General features: G+C 39.3%; 1 protein-coding gene across 2 annotated transcripts in view; it reads right to left on the bottom strand.

Moving 5' to 3' along the window:
• Positions 1 to 17662, bottom strand: part of ITGA2 (integrin subunit alpha 2) — a 69513-nt gene extending 51851 nt beyond the window's left edge. Inside the window, exon 1 of one of the 2 annotated variants that reach the window (XM_066181138.1) lies at positions 17516 to 17662. In XM_066181138.1, the coding sequence (XP_066037235.1) occupies positions 17516 to 17561 (46 nt within the window). In that variant the 5' untranslated portion in view covers positions 17562 to 17662. Of the gene's footprint in view, positions 1 to 9208; positions 9830 to 17515 lie in introns of those variants that run through there. The other variant, XM_066181139.1, reaches the window with a different exon arrangement.
• Between the last annotated feature and the right edge of the window lie 4207 nt (positions 17663 to 21869).

Here is a 21869-nt window from a genome sequence, read left to right as displayed (position 1 = left end):
GGAATAAAAATGAGATTATCTGCTGCATCAGAAAACCTAAACTTTTGAGTCATTTCATTATCATGCCAGAAACCTTTGTTTTCAGTCCAAACAATCTGAACAGTTGTCCAAACAGGAAAACTTAGAAATACAAACATGCAAGGTAGAGCAGCATTAATAAATCGTGACATTTAACATTGCAACTCTACTGAGCTGTGTTCTTTGTTCTTAATTGCTTTTCCTTGGGTACTTATGTGCCTGGGAATAATGGTGTACCATTCTGTGACATTTTGGAAGGAACCAGCAATGTGGACTAGGGACAAAGTTGATTAATAGGATACGGGGGTCCACTCCTCATCCATAAAGAGCCTATTTTCTTTTTCTGATCAAGAACTATAGGGGGATATCTAGGAGAATAACCACTGGGAAGCCTACAGGAAAAAGGCCAGACTCCCCCGAGGGACTCTGCTGTGACTAGGTAGCTCCTTCCCCAGTGTGGAGCTGGAAGGACTGAGACAACAGTGGGATCCCAGGAACAAGTTAGAGCCCAGCTGACGAACACCTTACAGCTCCTGAAAATCCTCCAAAAATGGAAATGATGGAAGAAATTATGACTTGTGGTTGCACTGTGCAGCTACTCCCTGAGGTTCCCAGATGAGGCAGGTTCACAGAGTTGCTCATGGGTTAAACAACATCCCTCACGTTTCCCCTCCCTTCCTGTGTGCCCAGACAGAATGAGTTTTATCTGCTTTACACACAAATATGCCTCACCACAGTTATTTAGTATGAGTCATTGTGTCATAAAGAAGCCGCCTTTTCAATAATCCCTTACAACACGGGCACTTTAAGGAGAGATGACTTCTTAAAAATATAATCTCAAATTCTAACCATTTCTCTAGTTTTGATAGGCAGACAGAGCTTACTATTGGTATCACTTTTCTCCCAGATCCGAGGAGAAGCTTTGGAAGAGAGGTTAACAGGGTTTAAATCAGCATGAAACAGCCCATCATAGTAGCTGAACTGTAATAGTAATAATGATAATAAAATCACTGTGAAAATATTAAAGTCACAACCACAGGCTTGCAGGCAAAGTTCATGACCTGTAAAAAGTGTCAATGTATTTTGTACCTTGCCCACATAATTCAAAACAGAAACATCACTAGCAGAAGACTAAATACAACTCTAAAAGAGTTACTACTTTTTTACCACAAATTCAAAACAGGAAATCATATATTAGTTATCTTGAAAAAGCACTACCTATAGTCAGCCTCTGGAGGGCAAGAAGACACTCATTGCTAGAAGAATAGTTCCTTGAGAAACATCCTTAGAGATAAATATATTTCCTGAGTCAAGGTATTTAAGACTGGAGAAGAGAATGTGTGCAGACTCATTACTCTGTGTTTTGCAAGCCTTTTGACAGTAAACACAACCTCATATAATCACATTTTATGTCTGGGTTTTGAGGACAGGGAAAAGGTGTATTGAGATAGTAATCAACAATTGCCAGTAACTCCTCTGTGACCTAATATACTTGCATTTTGTAATAATATTTTTTCTTGTAATATCCTGTTTTGCCTTATTTTTGTGTCTGTTGTTAAACTGTATTATCTTCAATCAGAAACCAAGCATGATTTAGCAGTGTCCCCTTCTCAGGACGCCACAGGAGACTGTACCACAGTGCCATCCTTCATGTAAACACCGAAGAACTCTACACGTTATATGTTGCACAAGAAAATAAACCCTGGCTTTTGAACTAAGAGATGGAAGCAATCTAGAATGATAAACAGTTCCAGTCTGACCCAAAATCTGGTGGCATTTAGAGAAAAACTCCTGGATGTCTGGAGTCACTTATTAGCAAATCACACTATAAGCCAAATGGCAACACTGATGTATGCATTAGACAACCTGGGTGAAAACACATGGAAGAAGTTTCTTATTTATGTCCAAGGTGAGAGTTTTGTTAAATGCTACAGGGAGGGCAAAAATTTCCTCCAGAGCTGTGTAAAAGTACAGGAAGCAGGTATGACAGCCAACAGCCTGAAGAAAACTCCCCATGTTCAAATTTCCCTGGGGCTCTGTGACAAGCCAGATGGGGTCAGCAAAATGTGTGCTCGGTTACATGCTGCCTGTTATCTCCTCCCTTGACCTCCCACTGGTGTGCAGCATCCATCCCTGGACCTCCCAGGGCCACTCTATTTTCTCCAGGGTGGGGGCTTATTCCAAGGAGCAAGGACATTGCCTGTCCCTGCACTGGGAAGCTCCAACTTCTTGCAGTTCCCCTGGGCTCCACCACAGCTTACAGAAGCAATGTCCTTTTTCTCTTCCCAGTGACCCACACCTTCTCCTCACTGAACCATTTTACCCATCCTTCCCATTTACCACTGGGGCTTGATTTTATTATTTTTAATCATTTGCATGCCTGCATCATCACAGCACTGCTCTTTGAGAGCAAAAATGTACAGCTGGAATAATGAAGAGGTGTCTGCCAGGTCACAGGTCTCTTCAAAGCTGTCTCTATCATGTTCACTTTCTAGACAGGCAGCCAGTAAAGGACAGTGAAAAGAGAAGAACAAAAAAAAAGGCAATCATAAACCCCAGCCTCTGAAGACACACTGTTGTCTGCAGTGTTCTTACAGGTCAGTTTTGCCTCTCAGTCACAGCTGCTTTGCAAAAATCAAAGTAGAAATTTTTGGCAAACACAATCTGGCTCAGCACAACCATTATCAAAAGAACCCAGTTTCAGCATATTTCAGTCATGTTTTAAATTCCACATTTTTATAATCACCAGCAGATTTTTTATATCTACTCCACACAAATCTTAGTTGGCTTGGGCCTAGCAAGCACATGCTGGCAATAATATAGTAGGCATTTTTCCTTCTGTTTTCCTCCATTGTATATGGTGCTTACACTATAAGAACATCTTTTATCCATTTTGTACATCTATCTTAATACAGTATCCATAAAAAGAAACTCAAGCATTTGCAGCCAAAAAAGGGGAAAATTCTAAGTTTCCTTGAAACCTATTTTAAGCCTGTGCAAAATATGAGGGTCACTTATGCATTAAAAGGGTGCCAATCATTGAAGTATCTATGTTCAAAGTACTGTATATTCTAAGCTGGAACGATTCAGTATCTGCTGCTGCCTTCAGGCAATGAACTTCGATAATTTAAGAATCTTGAAATAAAGAAAACTAATTTCCTATCTGGGTTTTGATAGCTTTTGGTGACAGACTTCTTTGTGACCTAATGATCATGATGAGAGATTGGTCAGGCAAGTAAAAATCCACTTCCTAACTTCTGTCTGCAAATGGCACTTTATTTACAGTCAAGTAAACAGACTCTGTGGAACAAAGGAAGCTAGATACAAGCTTAAAGGTTTTGAAAGCCCCTGTGCAGACTTCAAAAGCAGCAGTTCCTCTCCACTGGGGAGGGTGCTCTGGCAGTTCAGTTTAAAGAGAGTACCTTCACTAAGTAGAGTACTCCCAACATCAAGCTTCAGACAGGAGGTGCAAGAAAAAAAATCCTAAAGGGATAAAAGAAACTGTGAGCTTGCTAATAAACTCCAGTATCTCTTTGCATGGTATTTTTTTCCTGGGGATTCCCATATTTCAGCAACTGTATTAATGCAGTGTGAGCCATGGGATCTGCAGTGTAGGTATATAGCTGATTTCATACTTTAACACCAGGATTTTTTTTCTTCTAGTAGGATGAAAAATAATTCATGTTGTGACTTGGCACCTTTAAGCCTCAACCTGTGGGAATTCTTCTGTAACTATAAATGACATGTTTAATGATAGCTCTAATGCTTTCTGTTTGCTTCATCCTGTTTGCACTACAAGCTGAAGCAAGTTTTAATGAAGTAAATGCTCATACTGGGTACACCCAATTCATAATTTTTTTATTTTGTAAGCAAAGCTCACAGCTTAAAGTGATCAAGCAAAAAATGTCTGTTTGATAATCAGTTATCTGATATTAAGATTATAATAGCTGTTTGATTGAAACCCCTTATTCAGACTAACAAGCATAAAAAAATCAAGAGAAAAAAAATGAAATCATATTTTTATGTGTTTGATTATTTCATTTGGTGAAATAAGTTTATAAAGCTCTAATAGAATGTAGTGAATGTATTATTAGTCTGCATTTTGTATCATAAGTATCATAATAAATGTGTCATCTTGTTTTCACTCTAAATAGTAAAGATTGAATTTTCAATCACATTTTGCTACATTGCAAAGGTGATGTGCCAATTTAAAATGGCAATAAATTACAAAACACCATAAATACACAGCTTCAGTTATGGCAAGTCTCCTCTCTTATTAAAATACCCAGTCAAACAGAGGCATTCTCTGCTGTCGTTATTTATAGCTCTCCATCAGACAGGTCTAGCAAAGACAGTATCAAGAAAAAAATAAGAGACTTTGGACTCTATGGACTCAAGAGAATGGACTTTGACCACTGAGTCTGTAAGGACCCACCACACACTAAGTTTTAAATTTATCTAATATTATCTAATCCTACGTTGCCAGTAGGAAAGTTTGCCTTTTTTTCCCTCAGTGCTATGATGTTCACTTCTTTGAACAACTACTAACTATAAACCAGAAAAAGTTTGTTACATAACCCAGCTGAGTAACCCTTTGTCTCTGTGAGTGAGCATTTGTGTCAGTCGTGATGCCAGGGGAGCACCCTGGGCAGCTTCCCTCTGTGGCAGCACAGCTACAGCCATGACCACTGCCCCTTGTGCCAGCTCCAGCAGGGCAGCTGACCCCCAGAAACCCAAACTCAAGGTTAGCAGCATGCTGAGGGATTTGGGGGTGGCAGGGGTAAGCATGTAGTCAACAAAGAAAAGCAAGGCCATGGCCTGGCATTATGCTGAAACAGTGCACTGTGGGTTTTCATCTATAAATTGTTTTGGGTGGAAAAATGAATCAAGAATACCCCACTGGATTACTGTCTGCTTCCTGAATTAGTTTCTTAAATTGGCAGCCACTAATATATGTACTGCTGACATTGCCTTAATTGCTCAGTCTGGCCTTTTTAAAAATATCTATTCATTCCAGAAGAGGGCTTTGCTTTTACCCCTTAGGTTACACGGCTCCAAGAGAGCCACTACAAATTCCATGAAGAAAATTTTTCTCTTGGTCTCAAAGATTTCTACCTCCAAAGAATACACATCAGCAGGGCCCTGAAGCCTATCAGACCCTGCTGAGGGCAGAGAAAAGAAAGGGGTGGGAGGGATGAGAGAACTTGTAGCTGTTGTTTTCCACTGACTTCATGTCACAGTGGATGCACACTCTGGTTCAAGCTTTCTCCATGACTGAAATATTTCTAAGGGCTCTCTTTGGGGTAGATTTTCAGCTATTTTCTATTGTGCAAAGCCACACTGGATCTCCTTAGTTGTTAGGGAACTTGAAAAAGCATTTTTGTCTCAGCCTGATACCCACCTTGGTTATTTTTTTTCATCCCTCTGCAAAGTTTGCTGAAGCTGGCTCACAGATTCCAAAGCTGGAGAGGGAGTACAGGCACCTATAGATCCCCCTCACATTATAATCACCTACTGTCCTTGCAATATTAGTCAGAAGGTGGAATGAAGGCAGGAAAGGGAAGCAATAAAGTTATGAAAGAGCGTAGTCAAGAAGTATTTATATTAAATATATTTAGTCTTACTTTACTTTTTTTTTATTATATGGAACAACATTTTGGTTTCAGAGTAACATTACTCCCTTATTATTCAGAACACATAGTATCAGAGCAATAATCCAAACGAAATTAGTCAAATATTCTTACAGAAGAACTACCTAGCTTTCATAATGTGTTGTGTTTTGCATGTTTTATTGACAAGACTGTGAAAACATAAAGACTAAAACAAGCCACACGCAGTTACTTTAATCTATTGAATAGCAATTATGATGTTCTTTGCTGTGGCTTTCAGAAGCCACTGAGCAATTCTCACTGCAATGAGCAAAATCTTCACAAAAAAGAGAAACTCTTTCTTCCTTTTGTAATGTTCTAGTCTTCAGTGTGATCCATTATACTGTATTGGGATGTGCACTGTGTGCATGCACAGGTAAGGATATCAAATCAAGTTGTTTTCATGTAAAAAGAGCAATTCTATATTGGTTTCACTGTTTGGAACCTTCCTACAAATGAGCATAAATATAAAATAAGTTCTTCATTTGTCTTTAGAATATTCACAAATGGCTACACAGAATCCAACCCAACCTGCAAGGAAGATAAAAGACAACTTATAATTCAGTCTGGAAAGGTGTATTAACCTTTACCGGTCAATATAACTGAAAAAAAATCCTCATTAGTTTTCTCCTTTATTTTTACTTTTCTACTTTCTGCACTAATTTTTTCTTCAATATGTGCACCCACAGCAGTAGATACAATGGCATGTAGATACCTCCAGCTCATATGCTAAAGCAGCAGTCTCATAATCACATTTAATCTGGTTTTATTTAAAACTGAACAGATTTCTTGAGAACAACCTTCTAAACAGAGACAATGTGAATCTCTACAGGAATCAAAAAGAGTAAAGACAGTGATTGGCAAGACACTGCTTTTTATACTGGCAGTTGAAACATTGTATAATCCTCACTTCAGTTTCTTTGTTGCTATTTTGTATGTTTACAGACGCTAGAAAGTCTTCATTTTACTGCTTCATCTAAATTGTTTTACTTTCTGTTGTCTTGAGACTGACTTTTTTTCTTCACAACAGCTACACTATCTCAGACTACTTAATAATTAACAGAAATCATAACATTTAGAGTAGAAATAAATTATAGGCAGAAAACCTCCCCCAAGTGCACCGCTCAGAACAAAAGAGAAACAATGCCACATTTAGTAACAATCCTCCCACCCTTCTTCCTCGCTTCCTTTCCAGTAAGTTTTCTTGGCTTAGCTGGCTGACTGCTTCTTCCTGGAAATAGGTCAGCCTCCAGCCTGAGAGCTTCTGCGTGTGTGAAAGCCCCAGACACTGCCTCTCACTTGCAAGGGCTCAGAATGCAAGAAGCTGCACTGAGGAGTAATCAATAACCTCCTATAAAGCAGCCCAAACCTGATAGGATGTGAACTGTGACTGAAAAGTTTGAGAGACTGTGATAACACAACCAGGAGCTGTCTATTTTGCTGTTCTGACACTGCTGCAGAACAAAAGATCCAATTAAATTTATCCACAACTTGATTAGTTACTCTACAAGACATGTCTTTCTCCTCCTTTCACAACTCCCTACTTGTGGCCCAGATACTGCCCTCCTTGGCTGCCAGAGCAGACAAATAAACTGCTCTTCATCTATAGCTAGGAAATCCAGACAACCTGCTATACACACAAGGACTGATTCCAAATAAATGCTTAGGAGCTGTTCCTGCAGAACTGACAACTTCCTATGAGCTTTTAATAAAGACAGCAAGTATTCAAGCCTACTCAAATTGATTATCTTGGCACACTTCCATCCATGTTTTCACTGGGGAAAAGCTTTATTTTACAGAAAATTCACTTAAATTCCATCTTTTTGTTATAACATGAGTTTTTCTTTTATCTTGGTACTAACAGGATTGTTCAACTTTGTCCTTAGAGCACCACAATTTTTTTTCAACACCACAAAGAGATTAAAAATATGTGAGGGCAACAAGCTGTACAGACATGTATGTTGTTTATGCATTTGTCACTGGCCTTCACAAGTAATGATGATAAACACAAAAAACCTTGCATGCTTCCCTGTGATAAAAACTGACTTTTCAAGTGACATTTCACTCCAGCAGTTTCTCTTCCCTTGTGTCCACATTATCAGTGGTTGTGTCTTCTCTTTTTTTAAACCATGAGTATTTCCAAATATAGTCAGAGAAGCCTGAGCCACATTACAACTGTAAGAGAGGAAATGCATGTCACCACATTGAAAGCAATGTGACTGCTATCCGTACACCCTATATGCCACATCTGCTATCTTAGCTGCTTTGAAAACATGATTGTACAAAGCAAAAATGCAGGCATTCACACAAATATTAAGAAGGGAAAGCAACTACAGGTATCTATACTTCCCTACCCATATCACACTCCAGCTTATTTGGAAATTACAAAGTATTACATTATATTGGGTGTTATATCATATTATATTATTGTTAAATGTGACCTGAAAGGTTAAACTAGAAAAAGCTGAGAGACTTGCCATAACCATCCATACCTCTGCCACTCCAGTGTCACTGCCTGAAGCACGAGGATTGAAGTGAGTCTAGTGACCATTCCATCATAGCATTTTTAGGACAGCATGTTTAAGACCCTGCTACTCCCTCACAGCTTCTGAAGCTGGCTGGGAGCTTAACTCTGTGCAGTGCACACAGACAGCCATAGAAATAAGAGCAGCTCAGCTGGAAAAAGTTTGCTATATCAGCTTCCTGCAACAAGAAAACCTCCTAAGCACCACAGGATATATAATAGAATACTTGGAAGAGCTATAATTATCAGAACATTTGTTCTCTTATGCGAGAAATAATGGCTACTTCTCTCCTTTGATTTTAATGGCAGCTCATGACTGGGCATCCTGAATGGCAGGCAGGTGGTCCCAATCACTCACCTGAAACTGCATCCTAATGCACCTTGAAATGATCAATTCTGGCACCAGATAGTGTCTAGGCAGAATGTGGGCACATTAAAATCAGGAAAACAATCCAGGAAGCCCAGACTTCAGTAGCTAGCTAACCCACAATGAACCTAAAATTCCCCATCACTTAGGTTTCATTATACAAAGTTGCACAAAAGTTTAGAATATGAACCAGGTGTAGAAGCAGCCCTGTCTAAGAGCGAAGTATTCTACTCTATTGTTAACCCACTCTGATACAACAGTAAGAGGAAATGAAGGACTTTCATTTTAATTATTTCTACCTGAAATTATTAAATTATTTAACTAAATAGCTAAGTAACTTCTTTTCATGCAAAACCAAATTACCAAATGTGAATTTCATGGGTAGTTGGTCCAAAAGAGCCAGCTCAGAGTTCCTCCCAGCTCAGTGCCCAGACATTAGCCCATAGGCAAAATGTATCTTTGCCTGTCTGGAAGCATGAATATGCATCCTGGGATGAGCAGAGATTGTTTCAATATACAGGGTAGAGGCTGCTTGTCTGGCTGCTTTATTGTCAGGTAGCAAAGATGCTTCTGGAAAGCAGTGAGAAGTGAATCTACATTACCATGATCCTCAAGGGAGAACTAGACCCATATTTCCCAGGTGATAATTACCATTACTTCTGAAGCAGTTACCTCTTGAAAAAAAAGCTGAACTGGACACCTGTCTCCCAAAATTCCTCCCCATCCTTGACCTCAGCAGAAGGAGGCACTCCATGCTGGTGCTTGAGAAGGATGGAGCTCAAACACCCTCAATCCACCTCTTAGCTGCAGGAGTCTTTCTGCTTTGCAAAAAATTGGTTTTTTATGCATTTTGAAGTGCTGAGTCCAAGGCACTCAACGCTGCATGCTGGGGCAGGGGGAGCATGTTTTAGGTGAAGTAGGGGGGCTGCAGCAGGCACTCTGCCAGCCCTTGGTGCACACACCACACTGGGTCTACCCAGATGCCAGTGGCCAGGTTGGTGACAGGCTATCTGCAGTCAGAGTTCAGAAGGATCTTTTTTTTTTTTTTTTTTTTTTTTTTTTTTTTTTTTTTTTTTTTTTTTTGTAAAATGCAGCCATTGTATATTTTGGGGTCAGAGAGAAAGGCCCATGTATATTTAAGAAGAGTTTTCTGGAGATAATACGTGCTTCCACAAAAGCAGAACAGTTGCTTTTTTGTCTTCACAGAACCAAAGTCTATTGTAGCTCTCAGCTTCTCAGAAGGACAACTCCAGAGACGCAAGTACTTTTTTACTGTTCAATATGACGAACTGGCTTTTGGCAGCTTGGAAGGGAAAATAAAAAATTAAACAAATCAAAACCCATACCAACCCCCACTCCCCCCATCCAAAAAAAAAAAAAAAAAAAAAAAAAAAAAGGAAGAAGAAAAAAGGAAAAAAAAGAGTAGAGACATTGAAACTAAAGGATAGATATTTGGCTAGGATTAAATTGATAACTATTATTAGCAGAACTGAAGGACTACTATGTGAATAGTGCTGCTGGATTTTTTCACTGTTTATTGTTTTGCCCATCTTAGTAAGAGTTCCTTTTCAGTCATTTCTGCTATTTTATATTTGATCTATACATATTTCAGGAATGTTTAAATGGGAACTGTATTTGGTGAGCAGAGTTAAAGGAAGTGTCGTGTCACTTAAACTTTTCTATGTGGGAAAGTTTAGCTAAATTGTCATTTGAGGAATTTCAGCTAAATCTGTGTTTAATATTATAAATTCAATCAGTTCTATGTGCATCTAAAGTACTGCATATAAACACAACTGAATTTTACACTACACAGTAAGAACACTGCATAAAATAGTTCTAAATTTCATTATTATAGACTACTGTCATTATCTTATTAGAATCTACCATTAAGAAAATAGAATCACTAAAAAAACATTTAATAAAATATGCTATTCTTTAGTTAGCGATTAATATTCTCTTTAAATAAAAAATTCAGATAACAATACAGGCACAGGGACATTTGAGTCACACACCCTCCTCTACAGTGATATTTGGTAATTATCTAGGATGTACTAGTTGCCTCAGGACACAATACTCCACTTGCTGCTGCTTCGGGAAGGTGCCTCAAGGGGATTCTTTTGTGTTTTACTCTCCTTATTGTAGCATGTTGCTATTAAGAAACCAGGACACAAACCCTTGACACAGGTTGCCCTGGTTTGACACCTCCATAGACATCTACTCAAATAAGAGAACGGGACCAGCCAAGAATAAATTTAGGTCTGAATTGCAGTAATTTGCTGTTTTGTTCTTTTGGCCAAATATATAATGAAGTAGAATTTCTTACCTGGCGTGCTTTCACAGCTGAAGGGAAACTTGAACACAACAGTTACAGAAATTGAGGAATTACGAGATGTGGCTGCTGTGCATGTGGAAATTTAGACACATTCATAGCTAATTCCACTGGCTTACCTGTGTGCAGCTGCCTTACTTCAGGCAGCATAGAGCATGGTACAGGCATATCCTCCAGAAAGTGCTGGCTTGACAACTTCTAGTAACACTATCTTTAGCTGCACTAAGCACACAGACCCAGCACAAGGCAGCTACTCCTCACGTGAGTACACTGATCTTGCACGGGCTGAGGCAAGTATTTACCAGCAAATCCAGTGGGTGAAGCAGCCTGGTCATCTGTAAACTTATCATCACACACAATTTCACATTGCAGTCCTAACACAGCATCAACTGCTGCCAGCTTTTCTTGTTTAAGGTCACTTATGTTTGAGGCAGATAGCTAGACAGGCAGACAGATTAGCCGTCATATAGGTAAAAGGTAAAAACGTAGCTCAATCCTTCACAGCCATCTGCCCCTAACTCATCTCTCCATCCACAAATTCCACTATTTCCATAGGTATTTCTACTGTGCAATATGCTTCCTCCCTGAAGTCTGCTGTTGGTAGTAATTTCCCCCAAGATTTATTTATTGTCTGTCCTTTAGAAATAACCAACCATGTTATCCAAGGAGATTTTTGTGATTAAGAAAACAAAAAAAAAATGAAAAGGCATGCCACTGTATGATATAAGGGAAGAATGATAAACTGGGAAGAAGGTTGCAAAGGGCAAAATAAATCAGGAATAAGGCAAGAGTTCCATCAGGGCTGTGCATAACTTCCAAGCCCTTCACCCTGTCTAATAGCAATTTGAAAGGGACAAAAGAATCCATGACATTCATCATGTGTGGCATTCAAGCATGCAGATGCCATTCAGTTGCACACAAAATGTCTTTGCTCATCCTCCATTCAAAGAGTCTGTGTTGATCCTACTTCTTTGCCTGCTCTTTTAAGTCCTGAATAATACACAAGTCTTATTATATTTTTACAGCGTGTGCATCTCCACGAGAAAATAAAATTTCCTCCTCTGAAGATCCAGAAATGCTACTCGGGGAATAGTTCAAAATAATGATTACCAGCACTCAGAATATTGAATTTATTTGGCAATTCAGAAATCACAGCCTGATTTGGAAGTGATGGAAATGCTTATAGTCAAAGCATTTGGAAGTTATAAAAATGCTTATGGTCAGGGCAGTTGACTCCACTAAATGCCTTTAGTATTCACCACCTCCAGACAATAATTGCAGAATGAGCAGGAAGATTTTTGCATATTGCTTCACAAAGATACATACTCACACTCGACCAATATAGACAGAAGGATTAGTTTATTTTACGTAATTCACACTCACTTGTTTTCATTAGCCTTTTATCAGTGCCTTAAGAAAGGGTATATTCCTATAATTATTAAGCACAGATATGGACATATGTCAGTCTTTCATCTAAGGGTTTATAAATAAAATCCTTCTGTGTTATCACTTTCAAGAGAAAAGAAAACCAAGGCTCAGACAGTTCTCTGATGTCCTTGAGTAATTTAAATTGGAACAGTAGAGCCAAATTATTTACACAAAAAATAAGCTTATCAACTTGTTCTGTCTTGCTGCATAGGGTCTGAAATCCCAAGACTGTGTAGTATCACAGGGCCAGAGATCAGTATGTGAAAAAGAAGCTCTAAACATAAAAACTGCTAATGAAAATGTCCTAAGCCAAGCAGATAGCATGTGTTGGTATGCAAGTGCATGGCTGTGCCGATGAGAATCCAGCCTGTGTCCTGTCTGCATTTCAGCACGGTCACCATGGAAATGGGAACCAGCCTGCACAGAGCCTAACAAAGGAAACCTTTAAACGAAAATAACAACACTGGATAGAGGCTGCACAAGATTTCTGCTGGGGAAAATGACTTGCTTTACTCATCTGGACATGCAGAAACCCCCTTTTACCTGCATTAATCCTAAAGGAAGGTACTTTATTTACACTTAGCTGTTTTGACATTAAGCCGTTACACTGGTAGTTCCAGTTATTAGCCCTCATGAAAATAACATCTCATGAAGTGCACACAAACCCCACTTCCATTCATTCAAAATTACAATTGTGAAGAAAGACCACAATGAATAATATTTATATAGTGGCTAGGAAGCACAAAGAAAAAAAAGGAGTAGCTGTACTTTTACTTCTTCGACTCCTTAAAGTTCTGCGACAATCAAAAAAGCAAAGAACAATTCACAGATTGTTCCAGAGAGAAGCAGCTAAAACTTGTCGGTAGGGTCTCATGTTGACTTTGACCAAATTAGGCACAAATAAATATTAACTGGTAAAGTGTTTAGGTGTCAGATAGCCGGTGTGCTTTCTAAAATAAACATAATACAAAATACAAGTCCTGTAATGCAGTATGAATGAAGCCCTACTTCAATCTGCAATGCTGTGAGAGGTTAAACTCCAAAAATAATATGTAGTAGTGCTGCTACTACTTGCTACCTCAGAAAGAAGGAAAAACTAGAGACAGGTTTACTTTAAGAAGAGTTCATATTTGGGTCCTGCTTTCAAGACATCTCAAGATTATAGAATGATTTTTAACATTAACATTACTCACAAATAAAATAATAAAACATCATGGTATCAAAAGATGATCACAAAGAGAGAGAAAGGCAGAAATCAAAATAGGCTGTACAGATTTTATTTTGTGTGCATGGATGCACATTAAAAGCATTTTCACCCCAACTTTTAGCTTCAATTTATTGCACTTATTGCGCTAAATGTTCAATTTCTATTTGCTATTCAGTTATCAGTTTAGTCCATTCTGCTCTGTACATTGCCATGCACTTTTAATGTTTATGCAGCTTCCTTATTGATTATTGCCTACATATCTTGATCATAAACATTTAAGTATTTGCATGTGACAGAGGATTTATTTTTCCTCACTCATGTGAAATGAGAGATCATCCTTAGCTCCATTAAAAAAGGGGGGAAAAAAAAGTACTTACCACTTTTGGATATCTATTGATACAGCTAAAACCTTATATTTTTCACATTTAAAATACAATTTCCATTGACTTCAGTCACAGCTGTGAATACAGAGCATTTTGGCACATCAAGATGCACTTGCACAACCAGCACAAGTCAGTGGAAGTGACAGCTACCAGTGAAAGGGACTTTTCCAGCTTTCCTTCCTCCTCTGGCCATGAGTTCTGACTGTCCCCCATGCCAGCACTAACAAATAAATTGCTCAAGTGAGCAGGATCAGTGTAGCTCATCTCCAAAACTAACCTGGCTCAAAAGAGGGAAAAAAATATCCAAGCAAATGGGTCCCTGACCTGTTCCCCAGACAGGTGATAGCACAGAGAAACTGGTGAAAACATGCTAACAGGAGTGGATGAAATGTCTTTGCAGTGTCAGCTTCACATTCAGGTCAGCTTAACCAGATGGTGAAAATGCAGCTTCAGTTTTGAGAACCCCTGGCTGAGCAAAGAGAAAGAGAAGAACACAAAAGCTCCAACCACATGTCAAAGATTTGATTTAAATGACTCATCTGAAATTGTACTCAGCTTTTGTGGAAAAAAAGCGAGAGAGAGAGAGAGAATCCACTTTTGTAAGAGATAAATTTATTTCTCTTTATCCTATATTTCATCCTCATTCATCAGACCACTTTCTAATTTCAAAAGTAAGCAAAGCTCATTCTCTGATCACACCATCTTTCTCTGTTCATAGGCAGTGACAGCATGATGTACTGATATGCAAAGGATGCAAACCCAGGTGGTTAACTTACTCTGGGCACTTTCCAACTTCTGCAAGTTAAATGCCATTATCACACCTTCCATCCCAGTTTAAACAAGAGCATACTGAAGAAAAGGGTCTGTAGGTAGGGTTTCCCATTCCTCTATAAGGCCTTACTTACTATAGCCCATTACTTATGAGGTTCCCATCACTGGAAATTCTCTACTCTACATACACACCCCTAGGTTCAGATAGACCTGTTTACTCCTTCAGTCTGCCTGGGTCCCACAGAGAAACCTGAGAACTTGTGGCACTCATGTGGTAGACATGCAGCCCCAAAGGCATAAACCTGATGTTGCTGCAAGTTTTCATTTCAGAGTTGAAGAGCTCAAGGGATGTGTACTTCACAGAGTGGAGATTTTATGAGTGCGCTGAGAGTTGTATCACTCAGATCCTGGGCTGCTGGAGGAAGGTGTGTGTTAGGTTTCAATGTGAAGACTTGCTGAGACAGTACATGTGCGGGTACCCCAAATTTCACTTTCTTCCCCAGATATAGTCCTCCAACACTGATAATTCACTCTAAGTGAATTATTCTTATGAAAAGGACAACAAGCTGATTTGTCCAAAGACCAGGAAAGAGTTAAGAGCATACAATACAGACAGTCAGCAGACCATCACCCAGAAGCAAACTGGAAAGCAGAATGACTTAACAACAGATATTGCTGTAAAAAATAACAAATAGCATGAGAAGTCAAGAGAGAATTTTTTTTGTATTTGCAGGTGTAGATCTAAGACCTCACACAGAAATATCTGACTAAGGTTCACAACAAGGTGGACATAAATTAACTAAGAATCTAGCTGATAAAATTGCATTTCTTTCCAGAGGAATACAGTTTTGCAAAGACTTGTTACCTGGCCAAATTTAGGTAGACAATGCAAATAGTGCCTTCCTGCCAAATTTCAAATATCTTCTCTCAAGCATGAGGGCACTAGAGCTTTCCAAAGAAAATGTTACCAGAATTGAGCCCAGAAAAGCTACTGTATTTTCCACTGGCTTCACTCTTAGAGAGAGCTGCGCTGTTTTGGCTCTGACTTTTAAGAAGAGGATAAGGAAAAAAATACATGCTTAAAACGTAAATTTAAATAACTGGATGTGGCAAATCTATCAGCAGCATGTAGCAATAGAAAAGCTTCCAGCTTTGCTGCATAGGCTGCCCTCTGAATGCATCATTTATACCTCTTAACATAATCTACTTCTCTATGCTATATACTATTTGGTCAACAATTAACAAGGTTGGTAGCAAAGTCATGCTAACAAAATGATAGTGTGGTTTCAGATCTCTTCTTCCTGCAGCATCTACAAAGTCCTAATGACTTTCCAGACACAAAACTACACATCAAAAACGAGCAATCCACTACTTCACTGCTGCACTATTTTTAGTTGAATTCAGAGACAACAAAGCACCCCATGTGATCCATTTAACACAGCTGATAGTTCAGAAGTTAATATAGTGACATAAAATCAAGTTTGGAATAACTTGGAATATTTTCTGGAAGGAAGGAATAATTCAGCTAAGCTATCCCAATTAAATTTAAGAACATCATGTTGAAAGTAAACCAGTTCACTAGAATTCAAGCAATTTGAAAATTATCGTGAGAGAACTACAAGAGTGCCACCATAGCAGAACTCTAAATTAAACACTTAGGGAAAGCTCCCCCATCCTGAAACTTTCTTTTTGTTGCTACTCCTACAAGATCAAAAAGGCCTGAGCAATCATGAACCCAGTAATTGCATCCACTAACATCAAATGTCATAACACATCTGAAATCGTAATTATGACAGCTTTCAGATGTATAAATTGAGATAAAACACGGATAGTGCCTGAACGAAGTAGACCTATCCCATTTCTGTCATCCACAACGCCAGGGGAATTCTTCCTCTCACAATCTGTCCTTATCTTCTCCTTTCAGCACTGCTCTACAAACCTTTCCAAGCCTTAAGACTCCATGAATTACAGGGAATATTAATGGTCCTGGTTTTCAGTAGCTGTAACCTTGAGAATAAAGGAGAGATTAAGCAAAAGTACGGGGTGGAATGTTTTGCCCACTGGTACTTTTCAGAATTTTTCATTTTGTAAAAAATTGCCAGATTGTTTGTGTGCTATATATCACATCACAGGTTAATATTTTTGTATTTTATTTCATGCCCTGAAGCCACACATTCCACTGCAGTGTTCGCTATAGTTACTGAAAGAACAAGTTGGAACAGCTCATCAGTGAAAACTCATTTTCATGCTGTCTCTTCGGTGACTTGCTAATTAAGGGTTTGTGAGAGTATACAGTAATATTAAAACTCTGAAACTGCCTGGGAATTCGCTCATGGCAAGTGAATATGATTGCTTCTAGTTCCCAGGAAAATAGGTGTAATGGTAATTAAGTTAGCCAAGAGAAGGAGGAGATGGTTCAAGTTTCCCTATCCTTTTCCAAGGGGCGACATTTGCCTAACAGTGTGGTAACAGACCTAGAGAGCTCTTGCAAACAGGAGCAGCACTCACGGGGAACACCATCTTCGCGCCTAAAAAGGTATAATCGTCATATAAGCCAAAATTCGCACATCAGACTGTCCCCGTTCCGTCCTCGCCAGTGCGCACACACACAGTCCATTTACGGGAAAATGAAATCCATGCCACTCCAGGAGTTTAACTTGCTTTAAAATCGCCGCGGATACACGGCACTCGCTCGCGCACCCACCGCGCCTCTCTGCCCTGCCCGTCGGCGCCCCCCGTTCCGCACCTCGCGCCCGCGAACGGACCTTGCTTCCTTCCCTCCCTCTTTCCTTCCTTCCTGGCTTCCCGGGGCGGCGGGACGGACAGACAGACAGACGTACCCAGCGCAAGGAGCAGAGGCGGCAGCGCCGCGCCCGCGGAGCCCATGTCCGGCGCGCTGCTGCGAGGTCGAGCCGGTGCCGCTCCCGAGTTGGCCGCTTCCCAGGGCGACACTGAGCGCCACCTGCTCCGAGCCGCCCCAAATATTCCTCCTCTTCCTTCTTTTCCTCCTCCTCGTCCACGCCCCCTGCGGTCCGCGGCCGTGAAGGGGCCGGAGGCAGCTCCTCCCGTCCCCTGCCCCTCGCTCCGTGCCCGCAGCGATGTCGGCGGTGCTGTCCCCTGCGGGCTCTGCAGCCGGGCTGCTCCCTGGGTTCTGCCCTGGTTTTATTCCCTGGAGGAGACCCCCCGCGCTCGCCCCGCCAGCGCTGCCCAAGGCTGCCTACCCTTGCCTCAGGGCTGCGCTGGAAGGAGGGCTTCGGGATCGGGACACACACCACCCCCGCCCTGGGCAACAGCGGTTTGGAGAGCTGTGAATGCCTCTTTTTCTTTGGTGTCAGAAACCTGTAGAATAGTCTTTAAACCTGTGTTTGTTGAACAATGTAGAGTGGCTATCTTCCTCGAGTATTAAATGAAATTGCACATTTGATGACACTGAGTCTACATCCTCCTCTTTTAATGAAATTATTGCAGAATATGCCCCCCAGATATCCAGGAGCCAAACAGGACCCAGAAGCCTTGTCATACAACAGTCTAAAATTTGGCTGTGATGATGCATTGCCTAGGCAAAATGACTGCCTTAGATGCCACATCAATATCCAGGAAGACAAAGAGAATCAAAGCCAGTAAAAATAGGAAGGTGAAGAGTTTGGCTTCCTAAGAAATCAGAAAGAATTCTTGTGCAAGGTGCTGTGTAGCTTTCAGTCTACCTAGCCTTGTCAGCACTGTTTGAATACTGTATGTGCAGAAAATTTGAGAAACATCCGTTTTCTCCAACCCATAGTTCCAGTAAATACCCAAATTTATGGCACTACCTTTTCATATGGAATGTGTTTCATTTTGTACAATGAATTCTGCTGAATAATTTGAACTTCTTGGCATTAACCTTGTGTAATGAAAAAGACAGTTGCCCTGGAAAACTGAAATAAAAAAGCTTCCTTCCTTCACCCTTCTTGGCATTTAGGCCATCTAGGCCCTTTAGGTGTGACATACTGTAGCTATTATTTAAGGAACAGATGTATTCTCTGAGCTTCTTATTTGTTTTTAACATTTGGAAACTGAGCTGTAAGTTAAAATGAAGAAGTTTGTCAGCATTTGTCAGCAGGTGGAGTAATTCAACAGGATTTTATGGACATGGGTTTTATATGAACAACATACTGTTGAAGGATCTCCACTGGGATGTTAAAATCCACTTGATGGAAGTGCTGCTGAGACCTCTCTTTGTAACTTACATTGAATTCTTTCATGTATTTACTTTAAAGGACACACAGGACTGTTACCCATCCTAATGCAAGAGCTGATACATGGACTCAGTGTGAGCTCTTCCCAAGACACAGTCACTACTGAACTCCAAAGTGCTTTCCAAAGCCCTTGGCCAGTCATCAGCTGGGATGACTCACAAGTCTCTGGGAGCACACTATTTCCTTGAGGTGACCTGCAGACACCTCAAGCAGTGTTGAAGTGCATATACTGAAGCAGTAACAGCAGCTTCAGCAACCAGACTGATCCAGCAACCAGCAGAAAAATTGTGGTGGGAAGAGCAGCCATGGGAGCTTTTCTTTCCTTTCTTTCTGCACTGAATGTATACATGTATGTGCCACTCCTGGACAAGAAGGAAAATCTATACTTCTACAAGGAAGAAGAACAACACTGATTAAGAAATAGTAATGAAAGGACAATTTAAAAAAAAAAAAAAAAGTCCACAGCATAGAGAAAATTTGTTTCTTAATAATGGAGTAAACCCAGAATTGCCCTATGCCCCACCCTAAAATAACCCCTGCAGACTAATGTCTCGGTTTCCTAAGAAACAATGTCTTTGATTCAGTTACATCATTCTAATTATAAATATACCCTTGGGATATGAAACTTTCTTTGTCATCCAGACACAATGTTGAAGAATAATTTCTCATACACAAAGGCTGTCCCTCAGGGTGTTGCTTCTAAGATCAACATTATACTGTGTTTACAAAGAATAGGTTGTAGGAGAATAAATACTGTGACAATTACTGTATTCTTTAACAATACTCCCTTAGATGAATGCTATTGTTTTAAATTATTATAAGTCATTTGATAACAACCTTCTCATACAATCCTGAACTATATTTTGCATATTATAGGAAACAAGTGTTTTTATATTGTGCAATATTTCACCTTTTTTGACTCACCTCAGAAATTTTATAAATATATTGCACATATTCAGGGAAATTATTATTTATTATTGTTCACCTACACTGATAATCAAATTACTCAGAGATCAGCTTGATTAGTGCTCCTTATCTCTGCACTATAAAATGGTTTCTGATACACACCCTTTGCTGTACACGTGTTTGTTGTTTAATGATGTTTTATAGCACCTTGTCATGTCTGTGTGTCATTTACCATAGGGACACTTGCCAAAATCACCATATCTACCTGAGCTGATTTGCAAAGTTTCAGACTTGGTTCTATGCAAATACTGTGTGCTTGCACATTAGAATAAACTATTTGGTTATCAAGGGCAAAGCAAATTTTCTTTTTCACAGTAAGGACTGTGTGAAGCAGGTTGCTTGATCACTATGAAAAGATCACTATAGTTTTTTGTATTTTCAAGAAAAAATAGAAGTTGCAAAGTGAGGATAATTAAGAGATATTTGCTTTTAAAAATTATTCTGGTGAACACATATTAATGATCAATTTTACAATTTATGCATGTAATTCTAGCTTTTTAATGTGATGAAAAAATAGACAAATAAATGCTAACCTTCTCAGAGAAATATGCGCTTTTTTTCTCCATTTTTTGTCATTTACAAGGGCTGACCAGAGAATCAGAGCTTCTGTGGTATGCAAAACTTAGGAGTTCTCTGTTAATGTATTTCTGGGAGAAAATCTTGGAAAAGTGACTAATTTACACACAGGAGGCCAAGATGCATGTCTCCAAGTCACTCTTTGATTTGTCTGAAGATGGTAGAGGGAAGAGCTACCAGTAGTTACTGTTTTTAGCAGAGACATGGTGTTTATAAAAAAATGTGGGCTCCACTGAAGGAAAAAGAACAAGCTACTAAGAAAACCCCAAATCTATAAAGGAAATGTTAAAATTAGCTGTGACGATGTAGTTTAGACATTAGTAATAATTCAGTTTTGAAATAAAATCAGAAAAAGTCAAAAATATGCAAATGGCATTTTAGGTATCACGTAGGGAATGACCAGAGGACAAAACAGGACTTTGCTATGCTACTGTGCAAACAATACGTATTTACACTTTTTGCAACTTTGGTTCAATCATGTCAAAATGCTAGACAGGAATTCTCCAGTCTTGGTCTTGATGCACAGCACTATTTCCTGCTCTGGATGCACCAGACACATTTACCTGTTTCTTGCTGTTTAGACTGAACTATGTTCTACCCAGCACAGAATATATATATATATTTTTACCAATTCATTTTTCAGGTAAGGAAAACTTAAACCTGTCATGGGGAAATAATATAAACGGGATGTAATGAAGCCAGTGAAGAAGTGATCCCAAAAGTGAAGTCCTGTGGCAGAGCCCACCTGTGTAATTTCAGGGCCTCTGGAGCAGCCAATGTGCTTCTCCAATTACCAAAGTATCAACCTTGACTTGGCTCCACTAACCACATGAACTCTTACAAGTAGTGGGTCTTAAAAACTTCTTTAAAATATTTATCAGACAGGATTTAGAAGTACTGTATGAGAAGATGGGAGTCTCTGTTTCCTTAGAATATGCCTTTGTTTACATTTTTGATCATTACTATTTTGAAAACTTCATAATTGTTTTGAATTTTTTGGAATTAAGGTCTATAAATTATTCTTTTTTATTTGCCTGCCATCAGAAGTTGTTCAAGGATTTGGCAGGCATTTTTTAGCAAACCTGGCTCCCTTAACAATTTCCACTGAATCCCAGTGAATTTTTAAATAAGTATGTGGGAAATATTTTAGTCTTAATGCATTACTTTGTGACTGATTTGTTTTCTTTTTTTTTTTTTTTCCTTCTTATACTGTTTGCAATTTAGGTATGTGAAACTAATAAAAAGTAATACAGAATATAAAAGAAACTCCACCTTTTGGTTTATTTATAACTGCTGAACTGGACTTATTCTATCCTGATTATTTGCTACATTATGTAGGATTAGCTACAAACCTTGAGAAAAGATGAAACATCAGAAAGGTGGTGTATAAAATGTGGTAATGTGATCACGTTGTCTA

Source organism: Chamaea fasciata, unplaced genomic scaffold (assembly GCF_029207755.1).
Source record: "Chamaea fasciata isolate MVZ Bird 193981 ecotype frontalis unplaced genomic scaffold, bChaFas1.0.hap1 SCAF_4, whole genome shotgun sequence".
In the NCBI taxonomy this organism is placed as follows: domain Eukaryota; kingdom Metazoa; phylum Chordata; class Aves; order Passeriformes; family Sylviidae; genus Chamaea; species Chamaea fasciata.
This window is presented reverse-complemented; position numbering and strand designations above follow the sequence as displayed.